Source organism: Gopherus flavomarginatus, chromosome 6 (genome assembly GCF_025201925.1).
Source record: "Gopherus flavomarginatus isolate rGopFla2 chromosome 6, rGopFla2.mat.asm, whole genome shotgun sequence".
NCBI classification, from domain to species: domain Eukaryota; kingdom Metazoa; phylum Chordata; order Testudines; family Testudinidae; genus Gopherus; species Gopherus flavomarginatus.
Window position 1 is genome coordinate 33141398 of NC_066622.1, and position 15450 is coordinate 33156847.

At 57.7% G+C, this 15450-nt stretch overlaps 1 protein-coding gene across 26 annotated transcripts in view; it reads right to left on the reverse strand.

The window, feature by feature from the left end:
• Positions 1-15450, reverse strand: part of NRXN2 (neurexin 2) — a 340672-nt gene that overhangs the window by 122352 nt on the left and 202870 nt on the right. For 2 of the 26 annotated variants that reach the window (XM_050958865.1, XM_050958864.1), the window contains exon 1: positions 560-1653. The exons of 23 other annotated variants lie outside the window; for them this stretch is intronic. In XM_050958865.1, coding sequence (XP_050814822.1) covers positions 560-773 — 214 coding nt within the window. In that variant the 5' untranslated portion in view covers positions 774-1653. Of the gene's footprint in view, positions 1-559; positions 1654-15450 lie in introns of those variants that run through there. One more of the 26 variants, XM_050958863.1, reaches the window with a different exon arrangement.

A 15450-nucleotide genomic window follows, 5' to 3' on the forward strand; every position in this document is an offset into this window, starting at 1 on the left:
AATGGAATACCGGGGGGATACCTGGAGAAGAGTAGGGGAGGGAGAAGGGCACATCAGGTGCATATGAGGGGGAGAATAGAGAATATCAAGGAAGGACTAGGGAAGGGAGGAGGGGATATTGGGGAGAAGGAGGAGAGGGATGAGAAGTACCTGGTGGATATGGGGAGGAGTAGGGGATACCAGGGGAGGGAGGAAGGGATACTGGGGAGGAGGGGCTACTGAGGAAGGAAGAGGAGAAGGAGGAGGGGATACCTGTTGAATATTGGGGGAGTAGGGGATATCAGGGGAACAGGAGGGGAGGGAGATGGGGATATCTGGACATTGGGGAAGTAGGGGATACCAGGGGAGAAAGGGCGGGGATGCAGGGATATCTGGTGGATATTGGGGGAGTAGGGGATACCCAGGGAGGGATGATTGGGGAGGGAAGCAGGGATACCTGGTGGATATGGGGAACAGTAGGAGATATTGGGGAAGGAGTTGGGGCTACTAGGAGATACCACGGAGAGAGAAGGAGATATTGGGAGGAAAGAGGGGATATCTGGGGAGGGTTCCCACTTACCATGGCCGCCACGGGTGAGGAAGGGCGTGCGGTTGATGGCGATGGGCACCGTGCCGTGCTTGTTGTGGAAATGGTGCACGTGGTGTGTGGTGCTGAGGCTGGAGGACACTCGTGCCGCCCCAGCTGGCCCAGCCAGAGCCACCAGCGCTGCGGCCACGAGCACAGCCCATGGCACCCCCTGCCCTGCGCCCCCACCCCTGCTCCTCCTCCTCATGGCGCAGGGCGCCGGAGAGGGGCGGGCGGCCCCCAGGGGAGTCACGGTGTCAGATCCCAGGCACAACGCAGTCCATACCGCGGGTTTCCTCGGCGATGGCAGAAAAACACCCCTCAAATCACCAAAAATCCACCTGGCAAAAAATACCGAAAAGTGGGGGGATGGGGGGGATGAAAAATTGTTAACCCCCCTCAAAAAAAATCCAAAGTGCCAAAAAAATAAACTCCGGGGTCAGATCCACGGATAGATGGCTGACGGCTCAGGACTCCTCTCCTCTTCTCCCCCGCCTCCACTTCCACACTCCTTGATTCACAGAGAAGTCCCCATCCTTCAGTATTCGGCAGCAGCACTGTACATCCAGCTTCCCCTGGGAGGGAAGGACGGGAGTGGGGCGAGGGGGATGGGGAAGCATCAAAGGGTCCCCAACATCCAGGGAAAGGAGGAACAAGAGAAAAAAGCCAGAGGACAAGTGCAAAAAAAGAATTGAAATAAATGAGGAAAGGATGGGTTTCAATTAGAGTCGTGCATCATCCTTCAAGGTGGGCAGGATGGAGGGATGGAGACAGACAGGAGAAGGAAGAGAAGAAAATAAGCGAATGAGAAAAGGCGAGGGAAGGCTGTGAAGAGGAAAAAAGCCTCTGAATTCAGGGCAGGGACATGGAGCCGAGGAGGTGGCAGGCGAGCGATGGCTGGGGCGAAGGATTGCCGATGGAGGGGGCCGGCGAAGGAGAGATGGGGGTAAGAACTGCCGATGGAGGGGGGCTGGTGAAGGAGAGGAAAGAAAAGGATGAAGGCGAAGGCAGTGCGCGGAGAGCGAACGAGGGGGGGAGCCGAGTGGAATGGCACAGCGCTCGCTGGAGTGTGCTGCAGAGGCGAGGGATGGCTTGGAAGGAGGGAGCCAAGAAGGGGGGTCGGCAGAGGGAGGGAGGGGATGGGGGGAGGACCAGAGCACCGAATCCCTCCGAAATCTAATGACAGCGTTTCCAAGCTACTTAATTCATTGCACCTGGCACCCCCCCAAGGCTGCTGAATTACTGAGGCTCCCCCCCCAGCCCTCCTTGCTGTCAAAGGGAGGGAGAGCTTGTGAGATCTCTTTACAGATGCAGCGCTCTCCTCCCTGATCTCTTTCTCGCTCCCTCACTCCACAGCTCTCCTCCATCTTCAATTCTTCCCCTGACCCCTAGCAGCAGCGGGCTGGAGTCCACCCCCTCCCTGAGACCAGAACTGATCCCCTGTATCTTCACTCCTAGACAGCGGGACTGACCCCCTGTATCTTCATTGCTCCCCATTCTGGACCCCCACCCCTTTGCCTTTTGGGCAAGATTGGGATGCAATCTACAGACTGAGTCCAGGCGCAACATACCCCCAACATCTGATTATTTACCCACTCTCCCCTCCAAACTCTGTAGAGGAGAGAGACCTCCCCATACTGCCCTTCCCCCACTCAAAGTGATCATATCCCCACACACAGTTTCTTCCCCCCCAGTCACCTTGCTCCCCAGCTCTGAGATTCTGCATCCCCCCACACACACACCCCATGCATACAGACACATAAAGGTGCACACCACACGCACAGGCATGCGCAAACACACACATGCAGGCACACACACACACACAGGTGTGCACACACACACACACACAGGCGTGCAAACACAAGCACAATGTTTTCTCCAGAGCAGTTTGCCTTTTTCCCCAGCTGGAGATTGCGGGGGGGGGGGGGGGGCGGAATCACTGACAGATCATTAAATACTGTACACTGGGGGTGGAAGGTGGGGAGGCTGTTTTTCTCCCCGTAGCCCAAGGCTAATGAAAAATCTGACTGAGATAAAAATCCAGGAGGCTGTGTGATCAGAGGAGCCCAGCACAGGGAGGGTGGGGGGAGGGCTGAGCACAGGCCTCTCCAGCCAACCCCCTGCCCAGGGAATTTGCTCACTGGAGGAGGCCAGGCTGGGAGCAGCTGGGAGCTCCCCCCACAGCCATAGGGTTCCTGTGCTGTGTCCCACAGTGCCCCCTGCTGGGACTGGAGTAGCTGGGAGCTCCCCCAACAAGCACACCCACCCCACCCCTCACAGCACCCCCTGTGGGAGGGGCCAGGACTGGAGTAGGCAGGAGCTCCCCCCAACAAGCACACCCACCCCATCCCTCATGGCATCCCCTGTGGGAGGGGCCTGGGCTGGAGTAGGCAGAAGCTACCCCCCAAGCCAGCCCTGCTCCCCACAGCGCCCCCTGTGGGAAAGACGAGGCAGCACAGGGCTGGGATTCCAGTGCAGCCCTGGCTTTGCTGATCCATCTTTACCAAAGGTCACCGGCCTCCTGCCGTGTTTGTGGGGAACGCTGTGCAAACACCCAGCAGGCAGAGGCCTCGGACAGCAGGGGCTGGGGCGGGCTGGGCTGACAAAGCCTGACATAGGGGCCCCATGCAGGGGCTGGGGGACAAGGATCAGACTCACCGAGCTCAGGGATGGGGGCTGGACGGGCTGCGTGTGGAGCCAGGCTGTTGAGCCCAGGATTTATTTGGTACTGGATCCATGGTGATCAGAGCCGGATGCTGCTGTGTGTCCAGAGCGGGGTTGGGGGAGCAGGCAGGAGAGTGAACCCCACTCACACACAGTTCCCCGTCAATGTACCCCCCAATGTACCCCCCTTACTACACAGCCCCCACCAATGCACCCCCACTGCCAATGTACCCCAATGTACCCTCCTTAGTACACACAGCCCCCCACCAGTGCACTCCCCAATGCCAATGTACCCCCATTACTACACACAGCCCCCCACCAGTGCATCCCCCACTGCCAATGCACCCCCAGCAATGTACTCCCCTTAGTACACACAACCCCCCACCAGGGCACCCCCCACTGCCAATGTTTCCCCACCTATGTACCCCCCTTAGTACACACAGCCCCCCACCAATGCACCCTCACTGCCAGTGTACCCCCCTTAGAACACTCACCCCCACCAGTGCACCCCTGCCACTGTACCCCCCTTAGTACAAACAGCCCCCCACCAATGCACCACCGACAGTGTACCCCCACCAGTGTACCCCTCTTAGTACACACAGCCCTGCACCGCCAATGTACCCCCGCCCTCGCCCTGATCACCTCACGCAGCACCCCCACTGCCAATATATCTCTTAGTACATGCAGCCCCCTACTACACACACAGCCCCCTCACTGCAAGTGCAACCCCTCCAAAGCTGGAGAGTCCTCACTTTGGGAGGGGGGATGTGCATATGGAAGGAGGATTGGCATACTGGGCACTCGGCAGCAGGGGAGGGGTGAATATATGTGGCACACTGCGGGGCTCAGCAGTGTGGGAAGGGCTGGGTCTCATGGTTGTGGGGGGCGAGAGAAGGATCAGGAAATGGGGCATCAAGCCTCTTTTTGGGGCTGGGGAGGGGGGAAACAAGTTCCTGCAGAATAGCCACGACCTATAGTGGTTTGGATTATCCCCCCTCTCCCTCCCATCCGACACACCCTTGTACCCCAGCACCACCCCCCCAGCTGAAGGGGGGAGCTGTATTCTATTTGCCAGCCCTCCCTGCGAGCTTCCCCCTCAGCCAACACTCCTGCCCCACTCCCTACAGCACCCCCTGCTGGAAATGCCCAGGAAGGAAGGTCCTTTCGGTTCCCACCTGGGATTCCAATGCTGTGAACTTCCCTATGGCAGTGCCCCCAGCTGGGACTCCATCCTTCACTCCCTGTGGTGCCATGTCAGAGTATGTGCAGGGGCCAGGCTGGAGGGGGCTGGGGAATGGCTGGCCTACCAGCAGCTCACCACCTCTCCCTAATGAAGGCAGCTGAGCTCACCAGCCCAGTGGTGGTAAATCACCAGCGATGAGCTCATCCTGCCATGATGTCACACACACCCCCAGCTGGGCCAGGAAGGGGGAGGGGCCCCAGCGCTCAGGGGAGATGGGAGGTTGGGGTAAGGGGGTGGGGACGTATCAGCAAATGCAGCAGATGGGCAGGGGGCAGAGAAGCAGAGGGAGGGGCAGGCGGATGTAACTGTACTAGGCCAGAGGTTCCCAGACTGCATGGAGAAACATTCAGGGAGCCATGGTGGGGCTCAGGCCAGCCCCCTGGGGAGCCGTAAGGGAGCACGACCCAGCTCTGCTCCAGCCCCGCCCCCAGACCAATCCCCAGCTCTGGCCCCAGCCTCAGCCCCCGTTTCTGTGTCCCGCCCACACCCCCCAGAGCTGCAGCCTTGCTCCCAGTCCCAGCTCTGGGAGGAGGGGGGCACGGACAGGAGGAGGGGGGGGCATAAATCTCAAAATTTTGGGGACCACTGTACATGGGGGTACTGGACATGGCAAGATAGGTGTAACAGGGGTGCCCAAGGGTCCCTAGCCCTGTTCTGCTGGTGCCTCTCAATCCCGACCCGCAGCCCCTGGCAAGCCCAGCCCCGGACTCCACACCCCTCAGTTCCGACCCACAGCCCCTGGCTAGCCCAGCCCCGGACTCCACACCCCTCAATCCTGACCCGCAGCCCCTGGCTAGCCCAGCCCCGGACTCCACGCCCCTCAATCCCGACCCGCAGCCCCTGGCTAGCCCAGCCCAGGACTCCACACCCTGCCCAAGCTTCACCAGTGCCCCTCAATCCCGACTCCCAGTTTGCCCAGCCCAGGACTCCACGCCCTGCCCAAGCTCCACCAGTGCCCCTCAATCCTGACCCACAGCCCCTGGCTAGCCCCTCCCCCTAGAGCACCAAGACAGACCGTGCTGCAGTTCTGTGACAAGAACCAGCTGGCTGAGGCTTCTCAAACTCACTGCATGTCTGCTCGAGGCCAGGAGGACAAAGCTCATGGCCCCAGCATTAGCCTCCCCCTACAAACAGACACACCAGGGCCAGGAGGGGGCGGTCAGCCCTGCTGCCCATGGGCAGCACAGCTAAACCAATGAGGAATATTTCCCATCTGGCCATTTCCACCCGATAAAGCCGTCTCCCTAGACCCCGAGTGCACGGCCGCCCTCCTGGTCACTGCTCACGCGGGCTGAGCAGGGCCTGGGCGAGCCAGTGCTGGAGTTGGACAGGGCCATGAAGAGGACCCTGACCCATGGCACTCCAGGAAGCAGGGCGGGGCCTTAGCAGGGGACACTCTCCCCTTGCAGCTAGCGCTAGGCCCAGCAACTCAGCATTCAGGCTCCCATCCCCATAAAGTACTTGAATGAGCCCCCAGGGGTCCCCCGCTGCCCCACACCAGGACCCCACTCTACACAATCCTGAAATGCTACACGACCCTGACACTTCCCATTCTCTACATGAACCTGATGCGCCCCACTCCCCCTCCATGGCCCTGATGCGCCCCGTTCCCACTACATGACCCTGACACTCCCCGTTCTCTACGTGAACCTGACGCACCCCACTCCCCCTCCATGGCCCTGATACGCCCCGTTCCCACTACATGACCCCAACACACCCTGTTCTCTACAGGAACCTGATGCGCCCCACTCCCAGTTCAAGGCCCTGCTGTGCCTCGTTCCCACTACATGACCCCAACACACCCCGTTCTCTACATCAGTTCTCAAACTTTTGTCCTGAGAACCCCTCTCACATAGCAAGCCTCTGAGTGTGACCTTCCTTGTAAATTCAAACCACTTTTTTATATATTTAACACCATTATAAATGCTGGATGCAAAGCGGGGTTTGGGGTGGAGGCTGACAGCTTGCGACCCCCCATGTAATAACCTTACGACCCCCAGCTTGAGAACCCCAGCTCTACATGAATCTGACGTGCCCCGCTCCCCCTCCATAGCCCCAATGCGCCCTGTTCCCTCTACATGACCCCGACATGCCTCATTCCCACTACATGACCCCGATGCACCCTACTTCCCCTTCCTGGCCCCGACGCGCCGTGTTACCTCTACCCAGCCCCGACATGCCCCGCTCCTCTACCTGGCCCCGATGTGCCCCACTCCCCCTTCCCGGCCCCGACGCGCCCTGTTACCTCTACCCGGCCCCGATGCGCCACACTCTTCTACCTGGCTCAGACACGCCGTGTTACCTCTACCTGGCCCCAACATGGCCCACTCCCCCTTCCCAGCCCCAACGCGCATGTTACCTCTACTCAGCCCCAACGCAGCCCACTTCCCCTTCCCGGCCCCGACACGCTGTGTTACGTCTACCCGGCCCCAACGCGCCCCACTCCTCTCCCCGGCCCCGACGCACATATTACCTCTACCCAGCCCCAACGCAGCCCACTCCCCCTTCCCGGCCCCAACACGCTGTGTTACCTCTACCCAAGCCCAATGCGCCCCACTCCCCCTTCCTGGCCCCGATGTGCCCTATTCCTCTACACAACCCTGATGCACCTCACTCTCCCTACCTGGCTACGATGCGCCCCACTTCTCCTACCCAACCCCAACACTCCAAGTCCTCCACATGACCCTGACGCAGCCCGCTCCCTCTACTCTAGGATGACCAGACAGCAAGTGTGAAAAATCGGGACAGGAGGTGGGGGACAAAGCCCCAAATATCGGGACTGTCCCTATAAAATCGGGACGCCTGGTCACCCTACTCTACACAACCCTGAACCACTACAGTTTGAGCATTGGCCCGCTAAACTCAGGGTTGTGAGCTCAATCCTTGCAGAGGTCATTTAGGGATCTGGGGCAAAAATCTGTCTGGGGATTGGTTCTGTTCTGAGCAGGGGGTTGGACTAGATGACCTCCTAAGATCCCTTCCAACCCTGAGATTCTATGACTACACAACCCCAACACACTCGGCTTCCTCTACATGACCCGGACACACTACACTACCTTGACACACCGCACTCCCTCTACACAGTCCTGAAACACTACACAGCCCGCTCCCTGTACATAACCCCAACACGCACACATGCTACACAACTCCATACCAACACATATTCACACTATACAACTCCAACAGATACACGCACAACCCCCTCCCTCCTACACAACCCTCCATAAACACAATCTTGCCATACAACCCCCACAACACACACAATCCTGGCACACACACACGGGATCCATGCTATGCAACTGCCCTTGCCTCCACACATGCAATCCTGATACTATACAAGCCCATCGACATGCCCTGGTCCATGCTTCCCATCCTGCCCCCAAATGGTCCTTGGTAACACAATGGAGCCTCCCTGAGGAAGGTTTGCACAGGGGGGCGAGGGCAGCAAGGTGCTACTGCCAAATGCCAGGATCAAAGCAACAGATGCTGAGGATAGGGTGGGTGTGCGTGTCCGGACTCCTAGGCTCTGTCCCCAGCTCTAGGATGGGAGTGGGGTCTCCTGAGTTATTTCTGGGGCGGGATGTGCGGGTCGGGGGGCTGGGAGCCGGGACTCCTGGGTTCCATTTGCAGCTCTCAGAGGGAAGGGGAGTTTAGTGGGTTCGTGTGGGGCAGGACTCCTGGCTCCCAGTCCCAGCTCTGGTAAAGGCAATGGGTCAGAAGCCTCTTGGGGGGGTGTTGGAGGAGTCACATGTTGTGTGTCCCCTGTGCTGCATGTTTGCCATACACCAAGCTCCGGCAGCCAGCACAAGCTGTTTGTGAGCTATAAATACGAGAAGATGGATAGAATGACAGACGGGGTGGGCGTCCATCCGGGGGCGGGCAGGAACCAAAGTGGAATCCAGCTCAAAGTGAGCACCAGAGACAACCAAACTCGCGCTGCAGTCACAATCCACGAGGCGAATTCCAGCACTTGGCCCTGGGGGTAGTTTTGAGAGATGCCAGTCACCAGCGTGATGCAGGCAGGACATGGGGCTGCAGGCACTAGAGGAGAGGGACCAGGACTCCTGACTTCTGTTTCTTGCTCTAGAGGGGAGGGGAGGGAGGTTCTAGTGGTCAGAGTGGTGGGACTGGGAGTCAGGACTCCTGGGATCTACTGAGTGCTGTATGGTCTGGGTGAATCATTTCCCCTTTTGGTGCCTCAGTTTCCCCTCTCACCCGTGGTTTATTCATCTTGTGAGCTCTTTGGGGCAGGAAGTGTCTCTCCCTATGTGTGCGCGGAGCCTGGCACAACAGAGCCCCAACCTGAGATCTCCCAACCATCCCCCCCCCAACTCGAATTCACTAGACCCCACTCCCCTCCCCCAGCTGGGGAAACACTCCAGGAGTCCTGACTCCCACTCTGGTGCCAAGCCAGTGCTCCCCTAGGCCCTGCCTCATGTAAACTTCTTCCGTTCTGCCATTATTCAGTCAACACCTGAGAACCCAAAGCTAAGCTCTGCTGATACAGAAACTGCAGTTTCCCCTGGCGGGGGGAGGGGGGACAGTAATGCAGGGGAGACTGCAAAGCTAACAGCCTGACACAGCCATGATAGCGAGGCACTGCCACAGCCTGAGGGGACAGGGCCTGACACCCCAGATCAAACTGGGAGCCCATCCAGCCCAGGGATCCAAGTGCCAACTGCTTCACAGGCCAGTGCCAGGAACACTGCAGCAATGAGAACCCCGGCCCCTGACCCGAGCCAGCTCTCTCCTGACCCCAGCAGGGAGAGGTCTGGCTAAGTGCTGGAGCATGAGGTTTATCTTCCCCCGCTCCACTGGCTACTTCAGCCCTCCCAGGTCTAGCCCTGGATGATCACATTAGCTCTGAAGACATCTGGGCCTTCTCGGGCTCCAGCACCGCCCTGTGCCCCCAGGCTGAGTGGGCACAGCGAGCGTCTGGAGCTGAGATCCCACAGTGGGGAAGGGCAGGCGAGGATCTTCTTAGGTAATTAGAGCTAGAGAGTGCTATAGGGATGGCTGGCTGGGGCTGGGTAGTCCCTCCCTCCCCCCATTCCTAGCCCTAACCCTGTGTGCTCTTGTGCTGTGCCTGGGGCTGGGAAAAGGCATCTCCCAGGGAATCCCAGCCCGCACTTGTGGGGCAGGGTCCCCTTTGGGTGAACGTGGGTCTCGCTTTCGCTGGAAGGGAAGGGTTATCAGCCACACCATGTGCACGGACTTTGCAAGGGAGGCCGGAGCTCAACCCCTCTCTAAGCAGGGGAGAATCTTCAACCTAGCCCGCAGGGGGCGCTGTCAGGGAGGGGGATGCTGGCCTAACAGCCCCAGACTCCTAGGTTCTACCTTCCACTTTCATGCTTCCCCCACATGCCCATTCTTTCTCCAGTTCCTAATGAGTTAGTCTCAATACTCCCCGGCTGTGAATTGCCTGGGGGCCTTGTCTATCACTGCACATCCCAATGCAGACGTGTCCCAGGGCACAGACAGTCCCTGCCCCAGCTCAGCACAAATATAATGCACTGCTCCGGTGCTGAGGGAGCGGGGCCTCTCTTGGAAACTCCTGGACCAAATAACCCCAAATTGGCCCCATTTACTCTAGTGGGACACCAATTTCCAAGCAATCTGCCTCTGAACACACATTTTAGCACGCATTGAAAAATGTAGCTCCGCTAAAGTCTTCTCTGGTATAGACACATAAGGAAAATGACTTCCAAGTCACACAGCAGGTATAGGCAGGGCCAGATTAACTTTTTGTGGGCCTGGCGCCAAATGTATTTGTGCCCCCCCCCCCCCCCCCAGGGAATGATTGTAAAAGGGGCCAGGGGTAAAAGCATAGTGGGGCAGGAGCTAGGGTTGGTCTCTGGCGCAAGGGAGAGGTCAGGGTAAACTGCAAGTGCAGCAGGGCTGGGGAGGGGATAAACAGGATCCCCCCTGCCCATATAGAGCTGGTACCTACCTGGTTCTAGCCCATTCTCTTTGTCTGTCTCTGCACTGAGCTGCCCTTCCTCCTGCAGCAGCAGGACAGGTTCTCTTCCAGCCCTCTGGGGTAGGTGTTGGGAGTGGGAGGAGAGGAGGCTAATGTGGTTCCTCCTATAACTAGACATTTAGTTTCCAGTCGTCACTGCTAACCGGACACTCAGGTCCCATTTTCTACTGGAGTTTCCAGTCTAAAACTGGATACCTGGCAACAGGGCTGTCAGAAAAGCCTGAGGGGAGTGGGGGAGAGGCAAGCGATCATTTTTAAAAGTAAGAGGGCTAAGCCTTAAGGGGGTGGAGGGGAAGTGGTGGGTGGGCTAGGGAGTGGAGAGGAGCTAGTGGGCAGGACCATGTCTGCTGTACTGCCCAGGTAGGTTGGAGACTGTGGGGATAGGCTGACACAGTATCCAGGGCCAGTGCGAGGATATTTTGCACCCTAGGTGAAACTTCCACCTTGTACACACAAACACACCGGAGCAGTGCTTATTATACATTTTCAAAAATGAATCCAGTGGAGTCACATCTTGCACAGGGGTTAGGTTCTAAGGTCAGCACGTAAGAAGAAAATTGCGTATAGCGAAAATTACAATAAACTACAGTATACACAGTATGCACTGTATACACTAGAACAGTGGTCCTCAACCTATGGCACACATGCCAAAGGTGGCACGCGAGCTGATTTTTTTTTTAATGGCAGGCTGTGGGTCCTAGCCACCGCTGAGCCTGCTACTGGCCTGGGGTTCCATTCACTCAGCTGCCAGCTAGGGTCCCAACCGATGACTCTGCTCAGCCTCCTGCCATTCACCCAGGCCAGCAGGAGGCTGAGTGGGGCTGGTGGCCGAGACCCTGGCTGGCAAGGGACCAGCAGCCAGAACCCCAGACTGGCAGTGGGCTCAGCGGGGTCGGCGGCAGGGACCTCAGCCCACTGCCAGCTGTGGTCCTAGCCACCGGCTCCGCTCAGCCTCCTGCCGGCCTGGGTAAATGGAACCCCAGGCCGGCGGACAGAACCCAGGGTGAACAAAACCCCAGGCTGGTGGACGGAACTCCGGTGAACGGAACCCCAGGCTGGCGGACGGAACCCTGGGTGAACGGAACCCCAGGCTGGCGGACGGAACCCCGGTAAACAGAACCCCAGGCTGGCAGACAGAACCTCGGGTGAACAGAACCCCAGGCCGGCGGACAGAACCCTGGGTGAACGGAACTCCAGGCCAGCAGACGGAACCCTGGGTGAACAGAAAGAACCCCAGGCCAGCGGACAGAACCTGGGTGAACAGAAAGAACCCCAGACCAGTGGACAGAACCCTGGGTGAACAGAAAGAACGCAAGGCCAGTGGACAGAACCCTGGGTGAACAGAAAGAACCCAAGGCCGGCAGACGGAACCCTGGGTGAACGGAACCCCAGGCTGGCGGACGGAACCCCGGTAAACAGAACCCCAGGCTGGCAGACAGAACCTCGGGTGAACAGAACTCCAGGCCAGCGGACAGAACCCTGGGTGAACGGAACTCCAGGCCAGCAGACGGAACCCTGGGTGAACAGAAAGAACTCCAGGCCAGCAGACAGAACCCTGGGTGAACAGAAAGAACCCCAGGCCAGCAGACAGAACCTGGGTGAACAGAAAGAACCACAGGCCAGTGGACAGAACCCTGGGTGAACAGAAAGAACCCAAGGCCGGCAGACGGAACCCTGGGTGAACGGAACCCCAGGCCGGCGGACGGAACCCTGGGTGAATGGAAAGAACCCCAGGCCAGCGGACGGAACCCTGGGTGAACGGAACCCCAGGCCGGTGGACGGAACCCTGGGTGAACGGAAAGAACCCCAGGCCAACGGACAGAACCCTGGGAGAACGGAACCCCAGGCCGGCGGACGGAACCCTGGGTGAACAGAAAGAACCCCAGGCCGTTCCACCCAGGCCAGCAGGAGGCTGAGCAGAGCTGGTTGGGACCTCAGTGGACTGAGCGGAGTTGGCGGCTAGGACCCCAGCTGGCAGGAGCCGGCCCACTGCCAGCCCTGCTCAGTCCACTGCGGCTGAGTGAACAGAACCCCAGGCTGGCAGCAGGCTCAGTGGTGGCCGGGACTCGCAACCTGCCATTAAAAAAAATTTGCCTTGCGTGCCACCTTTGGCATGTGTACTGTAGGTTGAGGACCCCTGTTCCAGTATATAATGTGTGGACTGTACTTTATGGTAATTTTCACTATACACAATTTTCCTCTTACACGGTGACTTTAGAACCTAACCCCCATCTAAGATGTGACTCCACTGTAGTGTAAAAAAAAAAATTTGGGGCACAGCTTTTTGGCACCCACAAATCTTGGCACCCTAGGTGGTCGCCTAGTGGTTACACTAGCCCTGACAGTATCCCCAGCCCAGCTGATGTGACAGCCAGTGGTAGATTTAGAGTTAGTGGGACCCCCTAGCCCTGTGCTCAGCTTCATTTCTGGGGCTCCTCCTTGAGACCCAGCCAACAAAAAAAACATTTTCTCTTATCTCCCCCTGCCTCCATTTTTCATTCTTTTTTTCTTCATCCTCTTCCTATAAGTAATAGCAAGTAAATGAAAATAAAGTGAGGTACCTTGATTGTTCTTGTAGTCTAACTTATTTTTCTACAGATCACTTGAAAATCACACAGGATCTCGACAGACCACTTAATGATCGTTCCAAATATTGTAAAAAAAATGTTCGGGTGTGGGGTCTGGCCAGGAGCTAGGGTGAGGGAGGGGGCTCAGGGTTGGGGCAGGAGGTTGGGGTGTGGAGCACTTACCTGGGGCAGCTCCTGTTTGGTTCTCAGGATCGGGGTGGGGATGGGCGGGTTCAGGTTTCAGGGCAGAGGGCTGGGGGTGAGTGGGGGGGGATGCAGGAGTCAGGACTGGGGAGGTGTGAAGAGTGCAGGGGTCAGGGCTGGGGAGGTGGCAAGGTATGATTCCCCCACTCTGAACCTTAGTGTCCAAAAGATTTCTGGCCCCCAAACCCTTCCCTGGGGACCCCCAGACCCAAACCCCTTGGATCTCAAAACAAAGAGAAATAAACCATTCCCCTCCTTTCTTCCTCCCAGATTCTCCCTGAGAGAGAGACAGTGATCCTAACACAGAGAGAAATCAGGCTTTTCCTCCCCACCTTCTCTCCTTTCTTCCAACAATTCCCTGGTGAGACCAGACCCCGTCCCCTGGGGTCTCACACAAGAATAAAAAAATAATCAGGTTCTTAAAAAGGAAAAGCTTTTAATTAAAGAAAGAAAGAAAATAAAAATCATCTCTGTAAAATCACGATGGAAAATGTTACAAGGTCTTTCAGCTTATAGACACTAGAGAGAAGCCTCCCCCCAGCACAAATACAAGTTGCAGCAAACAGATACAATCCTTCTAGCAAAATACACATTTGCAAATAAAGAAAACAAACATAAATCTAATCCACTTTCTACCTATTACTTACTATTTGAATAGAAGAGACTTTTTCAGAAGATTGGAGAGTCTGTATACACGTCTGGTCCCTCCCAGACCCCAGAGAGAACAAAGAAAAACCCAAAAAGCACAAAAAAAGGCTTCCCTCCACCGAGATTTGAAAGTATCTTGTCTCCTGATTGGTCCTCTGGTCAGGTGTTCCAGGTTTACTGAGCTAGTTAATCCTTTACAGGTAAAAGAGACATTAACCCTTAACCATCTGTTTATGACAGGAGGTGTGAGGGAAGTGCAGGGGTAAAGACGGAGCTGGATGTGTGTGAGGGGGTGCAGGGGGCTGGGTGTGTGTGGGGGTGCAGGAGTCAGGGCAGGGGGCTGGGTGTGTGTGAGGGAGTGCAGCGGTCAGGGTGGGCAGGGGGCTGGGGGTGTGAGCTGGGGTCATGGGGGTGCTCACGCAAGGGGCTGGAGGGGGTTTGCCCCAATTCCAGCCCCTTCCCCAAGGCCTCACCCCTGCCTCTTCTCCTCCTCCTCCCCGGAGCAGTGTATTGTGGCTCGCTCCTCCTTCCACCTCCTGCCGGCAAGCAGCTGATCGGCAGTGGGGAGGGAACGTAGCATGCTGGGGCAAGAAGCAGGGCAGGAGGAACCAGGCTGCTGCCAGCAGAGGCTGCCACGGAGCCCCAGCAGCCCGCAACGTCAAGCTTCTGACCCCACAGGAGAGAGCGGGGGTGGAGAAGAGCAGGCTGGGGCCCCTTTCCACTGTGGGCCCAGCACCAGTGGCGCCATTGTAAATTCGGTATTGGGTACGGGGAAGAGCCAGGAACACAATCCAGCCCCTCCTGCTCTAACCTCGAGACCCCACTCCCTACCCAGTGCTGGGGCTAGAACCCAGGCATCCTGGGTCCCAGAACCCCTCGCTCTCGCCCCCTAGTCCCCACTCCCTACCCAGTGCTGGGGCTAGAACCCAGGAGTCCTGGGTCCCAGACCTCCTTGCTCTCGCCCCCTAGATCTCACTTCCCCCTCAGTGCTGGGGCTAAAACCCAGGAGTCCTGGGTCCCAGACCCCCTCGCTCTCACTCCCCAGATTCCACTTCCCTTCCAGTGCTGGGGATAGAACCCAGGAGTCCTGGCTCCCAACCCCAGTTAAGCAGGTGGAAAGGCTGGGAACCAGGACTCCTGGGTCCTATCCCCAGCTCCAAAATAGCTCTCTCTCCCTGTCTCCCCTCTCTGTTTCTAATCCCCAAAACGGCTCACACACAAATTGTTCCAGTTTATTACCCTCATGAAAGCTCTTTGCTCCTGGCATTGCGTCCCCTGCACTGACACGGGGACATACACAATTACACAGAGTGACATTCCATTAGAATACCAAATGCCATGAGGAACCCACATGGCAGTGGGCTCCCCTCGGCCAGCACTCGCCCACCCGCAGCATTCCTCCCTTGCCCAGTGCTCCCCACTCCCCTCCAGCCCGTATCAGCCGAGAAATGAAATGTTCATATCCCCAAATGGTTTGCTAATCTCCCTCCACCCTGGCTGACACTGCGGGGAGATAATCAGAGAGAGCTGAGAGGGATCCAGCGCCGGGGTGGGGGAGAATGGGACAGAGAGCGGCAGG